The sequence below is a fragment of the Lates calcarifer genome, linkage group LG7_2 (assembly GCF_001640805.2).
Source record: "Lates calcarifer isolate ASB-BC8 linkage group LG7_2, TLL_Latcal_v3, whole genome shotgun sequence".
NCBI lineage: Eukaryota > Metazoa > Chordata > Actinopteri > Centropomidae > Lates > Lates calcarifer.
The window spans coordinates 9,631,046-9,644,344 of record NC_066854.1 but is presented as its reverse complement, the minus strand read 5'-3'; the positions used below and the strand labels follow the sequence as shown (position 1 = coordinate 9,644,344).

General features: G+C 37.8%; 1 protein-coding gene across 1 annotated transcript in view; it reads right to left on the bottom strand.

Moving 5' to 3' along the window:
- Window positions 1-9,073: 9,073 nt before the first annotated feature.
- The window catches only part of LOC108891882 (gamma-aminobutyric acid receptor subunit gamma-3), an 83,843-nt gene continuing 79,617 nt past the window's right edge, over window positions 9,074-13,299 (bottom strand). Inside the window, exon 10 of the mRNA XM_018689222.2 lies at window positions 9,074-12,113. Coding sequence (XP_018544738.1) covers window positions 11,832-12,113 — 282 coding nt within the window. The 3' untranslated portion in view covers window positions 9,074-11,831. The remainder of the gene's footprint in view (window positions 12,114-13,299) is intronic.

The following is a 13,299-nucleotide window of genomic DNA, read 5'->3' as shown; positions in this document are numbered from 1 at the left end:
TGTAGCCCCCAGGCTGTTGCTACCCAGCCATCTAGCTTTGATTGTGTTTTAAGGACTATTTTAGCACCAGACAGCATTGATGATTCACAATAAGTAGGCCAGGTACCTGTGCCCATACAGAAAAGTCAGTATAATAACTGACAATATCCCTGATGCTTTCATCAGTCTGAAACCTACTCAACCGTCTTTTGTAAGATGTTTAGACTCATTTTTGAAAAAGCTATTTGACAAATTTCAGACCTCATATTGTTCTAAAATTGCTGTAAAGTGTCCATTAACTCTGGCAGACATAAAAGAGTGAGAGACAACAACCATTCATGCTGCAGACTACGCAGACACACAGCAATTTAAGGCATCAATTATGGATATAGATGAGTATATTGAAGAGCAGATGGTTTTCAGTAATGTATAATTCTTAAATGGTTGTGTCATTATTTGTTGAAAAACTGTAAAACTGTGCTTCACAGTACTGTTACCCCTCAGCAACTTGGATTCCTTTATTGCTGCAGTTTAAAATGATTCCAGAGAAACAGGCAGCAACATAGTGCAACCACACAACTGTATGTCCATGAAAACAACTTGTAACTAATGAATAATTAAAGTTGGAGTCTGATGCACTGCCAGTTAAGTTAAGGAGTAACTCCAGGGTGATTTGAATCTTTTCTGTCATGATTAAAGAATATTTGAAAGCAGTATGTAATCAGAGCAGTAGCCAGGATTTCAGTCCCCTACCCTTCAATAAATCTTGATTAGGCAGCAAAAAGAAAAGTCTAGAAAATGTTTCATTTATTGTGATTTGTCATACATATATTACTGGTTTCAAGGGCTTGTCCACACTCACCAGGAATATAATTGTGGTTGGTAATAAGTACTGAGGCATGTATTTAGTTACTGGACTTAAAGTAGTCTATTTAAATATAGTCTAAAAAAGTGGAATATGTGCCATGCCTCAGTGTTCTCAATAATAGCTACAGTCCTGCATATATTTATTTTTCTCATTTTATACATGATCTAGTAGTTCCTATGTAGAGATGAACTTTTACTAAATAAACGTGCTGTGTAGCTAACAGAATCAGCTAGCAAAGCTAACATTAGTTAGTTGATTGGATATCCACCTCATTCTAAATTCCCTCTCATTCTACCACCAACTCTGAAACAAAGACATTTCTAAACTTTAATGGTGTGACCTGATATAGTAAATGACTAGTTTGAAACTAGCTAGTAGTTATTAATAATTAAGCATGGACGTTCAAACTTAGCAATGGATTTATTAATATCAGTTGCAAAGCAATTTTTGGTTGCCGGAATTTGCACATATTTTAACATACAACTCAAGGCACGACTATACCTAAATACAACCTCGTAGAGCAGCTAGCATGGCTGCAGGTTTTGTGTTGTTGTTAAAATGTGAGCTCACTAAAATGAATTCCTGTCATCTGTGTAGACATTGAAAACCTGCCTCAAATCTTGAATCGCTTTCCCCCCCGCTTCTAGATATTACAGATATTACAAAGAGAACATATTACAATTTTGATATTACAACTTGCACCATTTTGAAGTCTTTCAAATACTCTTTTTTTATCCTTTATTATTCTTTTACAGTATTGTTAAAGTCACTTTTCTGTTCTGCTGAGCAGCCCTCAGTGCAGCCCTTTCCTTGTCGCAGCTGATGAATGAACGTTTCGTTGAATTCATTTGATACTGTCACTGATCAAGACTCAATCACAATCCAGTGTTGCGAGACTGTAATGATTTAATCATTCTAGAAACTGACAAAGGAGGTTGCTGCCACAGGTTTGTTATTCACTTCCCTTTGATCATAAATCATCTGGATCTTGAGACACACTGATTTAAACTATTCATCATGTCGGAAATGAGCAGCAGTAGCCTTTCACTAACCACAGGAATTTCACATGCTGTTTCCTAAATTCAGCTAATGGCATCATCTTTAACATTCAATCATACATGTTTTTTTCTCTGTGTTGTGCTGCTGTTCCTGCTGCTGGGGAAATAAAATCAGATTGTTAAGAGAGAGTGAAAATTGGCCATTTTTTTCTATTATCATGAGGAAGGATCATATCATACCATCATGGATGTGGGCAGCCAGCAGAGATTTGGTAGTGGCATGCAGCAGTCTTATCACACCCAGTTCTCACACTTTTTCCCATTTTTGTACTTTCTTATTAGAAAATAATTACAAGAAACCAATGTGCCTTTAATTATCATTAAGAACAGTATTTACATTATAATCGTGCATGATTTTAAAGAAGGAAACATATAGACAGTGCAATTTACATTCCAAATATTGCTTCTTTGATCTTAGACAGAAAATCCATAAAATCTGCAGAATGTTGGAACCCTCTCTTTTTCTAATGATAAAAAATGTAAATCCAGTTGAACTCTCAGAAAGGTAAAGTCTGTGGAAGGAAAGGAAAATAAAAAAAGAAGAAAAGTCAACATCCAATTGCAAGCAGTCATAGATAATATATATGTATATAATAGTTTAGTCATTTTAAATTAAAGCTTAGATTTCCAAGATTGAGACTCAACAGAATCTGAGACAGAAATACACTGAAGAAAAGAAGATATGTGCTTTTTTAGAAGTTCAGACACAAGGACAGTAGTTTAATTTTGATAAAAGATAATGCAAATGAATCTATTGTGTTTACACTAACATTTCAACCATTCACAATATCTGTTTATATGAACAAAGACACATGGCCTGTCCTCTGCCTTTGTTTACATTCTCTCTCTATTCTTAGACTGACTGCTTGGTTCCTGATTGGGTGCATCAGGGTGTGATTGGCTTATCTCAGCACTGTCTCCTAGACATATGCCACTAATTTGTGACGGCAAATACGAATCAGCAGAATGTTTACTGACAGTGTATTTTTCCGCTATTGCAATACAATTTCTGTTCATACCAACTTTAGGATTAGGCACTCACAGCATTAAGTTAAGGTTATGGGGAAGATTCTGGTTAAATATTAAAAAAATCAGCAGTGAGGCTTGACACACCAAGTGTTCACCATATTAGCATTTAACTTAGCCACAATAGTTTGTTGTTGTTAAAGCAGTTAAGATCAATATTTTTATATTTTACGGTGTATCTTAAACCTGCAGTACCAAACTTTTTGTTCCCCTTCTGGCAATGAAAGCAATTACACAAATACTGTCATATATTTATAATAATACAATATTTAAGTGCTGTCACCAAGAAAACATTTATTGTAGGTGTAATTACCACTTTTCTGAGTGAATAGTGCTTTCTGAGTCATCAAGTGTGAATCATGTGTGAACACATGATAAGCCTCACAAAGGCAGCTACTAAGAGGTTTTTGAATAGCATTATTATTGTACACCTCTTCTGTGTAGTTTCATTCATCTTTATCATACATCCCTTGTGGGGGCTGTCATAGCAAACATCTTACAGTATTCAAATTCAGAATTGATCACAATGTTTTGAAAATGATCAGTTTCTATTGAAAAAACAGCAAAGACACACACCATGTCCAAAAGAGATGAATATTTAGGAATGCAATCAGCCTTTCACAGACACTATTTCCCAAGACATGACGATGCCTGAGGAAGCATTACTACACCTGAAAGCCCTCTAATATCAAAGTGACTGTGACACCTCAGCTGAAACAGGCACTGAAATGCTAAATCTGTCTTTTTGACACTATGATATTGATAGAAACTAATGTATCTATACAGGCTCAGAAGTCAATTACATCTCTGCTTTATCACAGACCTCCTCAGACCTGCTCATATGTCCAGATCATTAATCGCAAATGCACACAAATGGACAAATTCTCTAAATGCTGTTTACAGTGGTGATAAAGTTCAAGAAGAGTGGGACAAAGGTGGTGTGTGTTTCTCTCTCTCTCTCTCTCTCTCTCTCTGTATGTGAGTGAGTGACCAAGGGTGTAATTTACACCTTATTTTTATCCTTCCCAGCAGTAGTAAGTGATTTACAGCCTTTTTTCCCCCTTATCCTCGCTTTTTACCTCTCAGGCAGCATACAAGCTGCCGAGGAAGATCTCCAACATTACACAGTGCTGAAAACTACTGCAAATGTCTCCACATTTTCAGTTGAATCTGATTATCAATCATAGAGAAGGCAGTACAGTTGTGATAAATACTTCATTTATTGCTCTTAAAGGTTTGTTGTAGACACTTGAGGTATTTTGACACCTTGACACGCTCCCTTCATGCTGAACTGCAGCCTGTACATTTAAGAATACTGAACAGACTGCTAGGGGGGTTTCAGGGCTTGCCAGGTTCATCCATGTACCAGTCAGACAGAAGACTTGGCACTTGTTAGCCTGTAAACCTGTGGATATTACCCCTGGTCAACTCGCCACTGTAGTTTGGTGGAAAGTTACAACGATACAACATACGTACAGGTTGCTAGAGTGCACGGCCCGGTCTCAAAAATGATTCAGTCTTGTCAAAATGATCTTTCAATAAGCTTAATGTCATCATGTGTTAAAACATAGCTCCTCAGTTAGGCAGGTTTTATCACTTTAAGTTGCTTGATAAACAGGAGCCGTTTTTTTTTCAGTTTTTATTATGAAAAGTATGATAGCCAATTTCATCATAATGTGTTACCCTCGTGGGTGATATAAATGTATTTAAATTCAGGAAATAGACTTTTAATGTTCTTTACATACAACAGATTTTTTTCTTGGTTCATATCATTTTTTGTTGTGCACACACAGAGATGGACACACACTACTACAGACATCCAGTAGCTACACACACACACACCTGTACACACCCAGACACACACACTAACAAAAAGAGTCCCTTCCTACTGAGGCATGCATGCAGTCATGCATAAACACATGCTGTATGAACGTATGCACACTCACCCACACACACACACACCCACACACACACAAAAGCGTTGATTCCCTGCAGCCAGTTTTCTCACAGGGGGTGTCCATTGTTGTTGTAAGTGAAGCTGTCACTTTACAGACATGAGCAAGTTCATGAGTCAAATCTACGCACACACACTCACACACACACACACACACACACACTCTAACAGCTCAATTTTCTACCGCATAAGTGCTTTTCTCTCCGTATCTGCCTGGTTGGCGTGCCATCCTGCTTTTGCCTAGCGTAGGTGGTAGGAGCTTCTTCCAGTTTTGGCGGTGCTGTAACATCCACCCTTTGACTCCACTCATTTGTCTGTCTCTAGCTCATACTACATTCATGCCTCTTGCTTCAAACTAGGTCAGCAAACTCAGGGTAAAGCAATGACGTGCCCATGCATCTGTCAGTGGATATTAGTCGTATCATTGTTATTAGGTGAGCAGACTGCCTGAGGACAATTGTAAGTCATTCTATTGTATATGGAGAGCTTAATTTATCAACTTGCCCATCAGAACATTGAATTAGAATAATGAAACCAACAAATGTGCACTGGTCAAATGTTTATCTTGTAAACTCTGAGCTTGGTAATCTTTTCAAGGTTGCAGATACCACCTGAGGTTGCATCATTTAGTGAGACTAAATACTTTGCACCCAGCTGGTACACCTAGATATTCCCTGAGTAAACATTATAATTATTCATGCCATGTATCTTTTCAGTGAGGTGTTTCTTTTACTGAATAACACCCAGTTGTCATGCCATGCTGCATGAAAAGCCATTACAGAGAAGATTACCAATATTTCAGACACAGATCTGTATTGATCTAGTTTCTTTAATTTAGTTAGTTTAGTTAATATCACAATTCTGTTTCACCATGTGGTAATTTTGCTGCTGCTAGCTTTATATTATGTCCCTCATGGTTTCTTCCTTTTTTACGGAGCACTAAAAGATAATATTGTCTGTCTCGTGCACACGTTGAAGAAATATCATTAAAATTATGTCACTAAATCAAGGGTCTGAGATAGAGATTGTTGAACAGTACCTCACCCTCTGGGACAAATTTGTATTTGGAGATTTATAAAGAACAGAAGGCCTGTCCTTTCTTGGCATAGACATATTAATAATAGTAATTATAATCTTTATTTGTAGAGCAAATAAAGATTATAATTGTTGAAAACTCAAATTACAAAATGCTTCACAGAAAGCAGCAAATCAAAACAAGGAAAAAAAAGAAGATAAAACCAATTCCATCAGTACAAGATAAAATAAATGATTAAAAAAAAGGATGAAAACAGAAATAAAAAGACAAATAAAATATCATAAAAACTTTAATAAAATCAGGATAGGCTCTCCTTAAAAGTGTATTTTAAGGAGGGATTTATAAGATGTTACTGACTCAGCCAACCTGGTGTCCTCAGGCAGGTCGTTCCAGCCTGACTGCAGACACTCTGTCCTCTTTAGTTCTCAGGCAGGTCTCTGGGACAGATAAAAGACCTCTGCCTGAGGATCTCAAACCAAGTACTGACTCATATGGTACTAAGAGGTCATAAATGTAGCTGGGAGAGAGGCCACGAAGAGCCTTAAAAGTCATCAATAAGCACTTGGAGCCAGTGCGAAGAGGCTAAAACAGGAATGATGTGGTCATGCCTCCTGGTTCTGGTTTTTAAAAAAAGTCTGCCTGAGTTCTCTACAGTCTAGTGGGTGAACAGGTTCACGCATGGCTGCCACACATCATCTCACATTTCTGTACCAATAATTTGAAATATCAAATGCATTTAGAGAGGAATGTAATGCTGCAAGGATTATGCTTTTTATTAGCATAATGAGAACACGTTATTAATGAAAGTACCTGCGAAAGATTCACCAAAGTATTTTATTTATTTTCCCTACAAATATCTTGCAATCCAATATCCACTGGTACCGCATCCTGCTATAAATGTCCATGCATGCAAAATGTAATATACTGATTACCTGTACATGGACACAAATTGTGTATGTATATTTCAATTGGAAATGTATGTTTTGAATGATGCACTACATTCATTAAAGCAAGTAGAGTAGTAAGGAGGTAGTTTGTGGTGGATGGCAAGTGTACAGAGTGCATGACCGTTACACTAGAGACCAGAGTTTGCATCCAGAGTCCCGTCTATAATTAGGTGTCGTCAACAAAAACACTTTAAGATTTAGTCAAAGATTGTGGGTTTAGTTGGTTACAGTGAAATTTTTCTCTCTTAACCAGAACACATTTTCTCTTTCACTAACCTTAAACAAGTGCTGTAAATATGTGTAATGTTGTTATAGTCACTACAAGTCAGTATTTTACTGAAATACTCATGAACTTACTACTTACTCGTGAAAAAAAAAGAACAATCCTATTCATGTAGGCTAAATAAATCAATACATTAAATGTTTATTTCTATTTCTATTTGATGAACTGCAAGTTGAAAAATTGTTGTGACCCTTTACATGAAATCAGTCGGTTACATTTTGTGTACATGGACATGAATTGTCATGAGAGTGGGTTGGGTTAACTACTAAGCATGATTAAGAGTTTTTATAGTTACATTTAGACTGTCAAAGTTCTATGTTAAAGTATGATTTGGTCTTGGTTAAATACTGAAATGGTCACAGTGGACTGGAAACATGAGAAAGGATGTGCTTTGTTATTATTATTATTTAACCAAAACCACAGTCTTTCTACAGCCTTTAACAAAGTGCTTTTGTTGCCCAAAACTAACTACACACAGAGCTGTGATTGCTAATGTTTAAGTCAAATAACAGCAGCGACTTGTCTTAATCAGACTGTATTATACTAACATTTTTGCATCTAAATGTGGTTAGTAGCTTCCAGAGAAGGCTGTCAGGTCACTTCTTGTAGCTGTCTCAGTATCAAATCCTGTTCAAATTGGTAATCATTCACAGGGATCAAAGCTAAGGAGGCTCTGGGACTGAAGTTCAAAATAAGGATATTATGAAGGATATAGAGACGATACACTCGTGGACAGAAGTGTAAAACTCCAAATGATGGAGTTTCCTGTGAAATAATAGAGTTGCCTGTCCTCTGGTCCAAGGTGTTTTCAGATCTGTGGCTTCATGCCTGTACCAGAGCACACTGAAACTATTTACTAGAGGCTAATGGCAACTTAAGACACAATTTATCTTCCGTAGGCATGAATCAGTCCTAAGCAACACAGGGAGAAATACTCTCAAAGAGTTTCATTCTCACACAAAAAGACTTCACAGTAGCACTTGACCAAAACGTTATTTATTAATATAAGCAATGTACCACACACTAGAAAAAAGATACCTATTTTCACTCTAGATCCTGTTTTCATAAAATATTTCCCTTCGGAGTGCTGATCCAAGATCAGTGTGGCTTTTTTCTTGCCCTCTACAGACCTCGCTGACAATCAAAACAAAACTGGTTTTCAGGGTAGGTTAGGAGTAACGTATAATTTTGTCACCTCGGCGCAAATGATGCACTGCTTTCCAGGGAAACTATAATGCAGGTGATGAGGTCTCTACAAGAGGCTCTTGAGTGAGTTCGTTATGCTCGCCACTGCTGATCCTGGGTTAGCACTCTGATTCCAAAGAGGCTTTATAAATACAGGTCCCAGTCAGTTGAAACACACAGGTGATTTCCATTAAGACGTAGAAAATAGTGATTTTGTTGTATTGAAGTATCTCAACGGACTAAGACACTTATAAAGTGTAGTAGAAATATCAGAGGTGAGGAGAGTTTACTGCAGTGTGGGCCAAGCTATGTTCAATTCAGTCAGTTCATAGATAGATAGATAGATAGATCTAATGTCAAAATACTAATGAAATTTCACTCTCTCATATGAGCTGATATATTAAATCAACAGACTAAGTAATGGCCCACAGGGTTAACAGCCCTTCTGCTGTTTCTCTAGCATCACTCCGGGCAATATGATTTGTAATTACAAACCTCTGGACAGGACACAAATGTGTCTGGAGGCCTCATGAATATGTAAGACCCCTAAATATAAACTTATTTAGGCAGCTTGAACTGACTGAACTGGAACCAGATTGACTCCGGCGTCGCTACTGGCCTAACATACATTCCATATATATAACTGTATGAAAATAGAAACATTAATTAGATACATCTTACATAAAAGCTTTTCTCTGAACATACAAATACTGGGGCGGGGGGGTTGTGTGTGGGGGTGGGGGTGGGGGGAGAGGGAGAAAAGGGGGGAGGGGGTTGATTGTTCTACAAAGCCAAACAACTGCAAAAAACACCAGATAACAGTAAACAAAACCAAAATATTTCAACTGCCATCGGTACCATCTATCCCTGTGTGTGTGTGTGTGCGCGTGTGTGTGTGTGTTTTTTTTTTGGGGGGGGGGACATGTGTCCATGTGCCTCCATATATGGCATCAATTTTACATGTTTGCGGAGGGGATGTGGGACTCCATCAAGAGTCATCATCAACCATCCTGAATCATCCATTTTTTAACACCACGCCGTGTACAGTATGTGAGTGTATGTATGAGTATCACAATATATAGAACCTATTTTACAGCACCTGTGATCATTGCCAGCTGAGCACAAGAGGATGTGCCTTTAGGTCCTGCTTATGGCAGGACATCAGATATTCCTTCCATTTTTAATCAGGAAAAAAATTTAAGCTTTCATCAAGACTCCAATTTTATGTACTCAAGCTCTACTATGAAGCTGGATGGAATGACTCTAATGCAAAATGAATAGGCCATGTACAGTATGTTTGTATGTGCTCTTGGGTTCAAGTGGCTTGTGGCCAAAACTAATGTTTCTGCAGCTCGTTTATACCAATATCCAACATATTTATACTGAGCCATTTTCATGCCAAAACAATTATTTTGTGTTTTCTCAGCATTACATCATGTGCAGCTGAAACTCTCCACTGAAATCACTGCTGATGAAATTTATTCAAGATTACTAAAACCTTAAAGGAATAGCTTGAGATTATGGGAAATTTACTTATTTGCTTAGATTGATACTATTCTCATGTCTTTACAGTAAATATGAAGCTACAACCAGCAGCAGGATTGGCTTAGCATACTGGAAACAACTAGTATGACTCTGTTCATACAGTGAGTAACAGAGTTCACCTACTAGCATCTCTAAAGCTAATTAACACATTATATCTTGTTTAATCTGTACAAACATTTGTAAAGAGGACAAATTGCTGTTTTAGGAGTTAACTAACTAACAAACTAACTCATTTCTTGGCCAAGTCTAGTTACTACACAAACAGCAAAAGTTGCTGGTACTCGGCATATAACTCCTAAATGGTAAATTCTGTATAATGTACATTCCCACAGCACTAACTCATTAGTACAAAAATGGAGTGACGTTTTGCTTGTCTTACAGCTTTGAGTTTCCTATTTTAACAGAAAACAGGAAAGCTGTCCGGATCAATGTTAAGTTGCCATCAACTCAACACTTCCTGTCATTTTTTTCTACCTGTAAGATCTACATCCTTTTATTGGTAGGCTGCATGACTTTTAATGTGAAAATTCTGAAGGAAGTAATAAGTTTCATTCATGGCAGCATGATTGAATGAATATTGTTTGCTAAACAGACAAATTGGGACAGCTGACATGACTTGTACTGTACTGATGGAGTTAGTGCAGTGGGAATGGACTTTACGAGGTTCTGAGTTTGCATTAACTGGGGAACAGGGGGAATTACAAATAAAAGCGTGTCTCTAATACAAGTCTGTCCTAAAAAAGACAGCCTATCGCTAATGTAAATAAAGACCTATTTTCGAATTTACATTCTCAAGTGCATTTCCCAAAATGTCAAACTTTTCCGTTTAGCCTTGAATCCACAGGCCCAGTAAATAATAAAACAAAAATCTATACGAATAAAAATGTGTAAAATAAAATGTGAAGTTGTTTTGTTATAGCTGTTGTCAGGCAGTAACCAGCTTTGCTCTAACCCTAATCTGTTTATTTGTGCACTGTAACATACGTAATATGCCTGGGGATGAGATTAGCATGTTTAGTATTACATTGGTATGTATATATGCAGTTCCTATATATTTGGTGTGTAAGAGTGTTACCCAGCATTCATTAAAAATACCCAAATCTTCTTGGCATCTACTGTAAACTGCATCGCCTGGTCATAAAGCATCATGAACAAAAGCTCACTGACTTAATAAACAAGATTTTACCAGACAACCACTGCCCCTGACACTAACTCATATTTAACAATTAACAACTGATGTGTGAGCTAATTGACTTGCTGGGAAAATACAACTAATTCTAATAATAAGAGGAATAAGAATAAGAAAACTTTACTATTATTAGAAAGGAGAACTAATTCTAGGGCACAACTAAAACTAATGTGCTACAAAATGAATGGTGAGTGTTAGTTTTAAACATCTCCAGTAGTGAGAACTGTGTTCTGGGTTTGTTTCATCAAAGAATAAACAGCTCAGCATGCGGCGGTGTGATGGATGAGGTAATAAAGATAATGGAGGGAACTCTGAAGCCACGTCTCTCGGTGCCGCACCCTTTCTAAAGAAGGCACTATGGGTGCTTCGCCATCTCAACGACCAAGATTCAGCAATGCAACCCCCGTTCCCGAACGTCTCTTAAGTCATAGCAGTCTGTTGTTTGGTTTCTGAGAGTCATAAACGGGACCTATCCATTCAAGATAATGCTGACGCGTCTGTTGTTCTACTGCTGAGCATTTTATTCTCCTTGGAGTGCCACAGCTCAAAGTATCATGGCCTTTACACTGTGCACAAAAGCACACACATAGTCTTCAGTCATACCACTCCAGAGGCAGCATGTCTTTCACGCTTCCACAGAGTGGATCCACCTCATTTCCTCTTCCACGCTTAGTTTTGAACTCTAATCATGAGCCGCGGTGCAAAGTGGCAGGGACTGTGGCTGTTTCAGCTGGGGCCCACGGATCACGGCCCGTGACTGACTAGAGGTAGAGGTAGCTGACCCAGTAGACGATGTTAAAGAGCAAGAAGGACGTGGGGAAAAAAACCCGAGAGTAGGAATCCAGCTCGCGGATGTTGACGTGGATCCGTCCTTTCTTCCAGCCGCCTTCTTTACACTCCTCGTAGCAGCAGAAGAAGCTCTTGCAGTCCTTTCCGTCCAGGCACTCATACAGGCAGTTGTCGTCGTAGTCGTGCCAAAAGAGGGAGTTGCCCATGGGCATCATGGACCGAGGGTTGCGACCCATGTTGAAAGATGAGTAGGCCTGTACAGAGAGACAGGAAGAGAGTGTTATGGTGGAGGAATTGACAGTTTGCTAAATCCCTCCCCATGGATAATGACAGTTATAGCTTAGCAAACATAACTCAGCACAGCAGACCTATCAAGTTTTGATTTTCTCAATATGTCTAAGCAAAGCAAGTGTAGTGCTGTAGTTAGCGCAACTAGAGACTCAACTCTTTAAAAGTTTGGAGGGTGGTGTCTTTTTAACATTTACAAAACCAAAAACATGAGATTAAAACTGCAGATAAACATTCCTGCTCTAACGAAAGCTGCAACTGTTAGCGTGTCAGGCTGACCAGCTTACGACCTAAAACAGCTGCCAATTCCAAGGAGTCATTAACTAGCTACATTAGTTTGTAGGATTACATGTTGGCTTCTATAGTTTAGGCTGATGCTAGCATCTCTATGCTGCTCTTTATCTCATCTGAGGAAGTTTACACTCTGGCAACCCTAGCTAAGTTGTTACTTGAGTTACATTCAAATCAACAGTTAATGGCTAGAAATAGAACCCTGCTTTTGTTTACATCCATCTGAAATAAGGACAAACTGTTTCAAAAATTAGAAGAAAATTGCAAGAGGTAAATTTGTATGCATGCAGTGCAAGAATGTAAAATCAATTGTGGCAGAATGCCTTTCTCATAATGCAACATGCCACCTTTTTGCTGCAATGTATTCCCACACACTGAAGCTGTAGTGGAGAAAGTGTAGCTTTTCTAGTGGATTACAGTCTCTTGATCGATCATTAATGCAAAATGGCAAGTCTATAAAGACACAAAGCCCTGACATGGATTTATTGATGTTTTAGATTGCTGAAAAACTCCATTAAACTCTGCCATTGATATGTGGAATAGATTTCAAAGTGATGTACCATGCTCTACAGTTGTCCAGTTATCAGTTGGAATAAAAAATATAGCACCAAACAACAAAATTGGCCCAGCAATGCAAAACACATTTGTCAGTCAATATGCTTTTTGAACAGCATAGTGATTTCTAGGTTTTTTGAAAAGTTCAACCACTCTTGGAAATAGATTTTTTTTAATAGACTCCACTACAATATTGATGTTTAAACATATTTCATTTAAAGTATTTAAATTTTCAAAAATGTTTGAACATATAACAACAATCATTGTATTCTGTTATTTTTATCCTTTGTATAGACACATAATGTA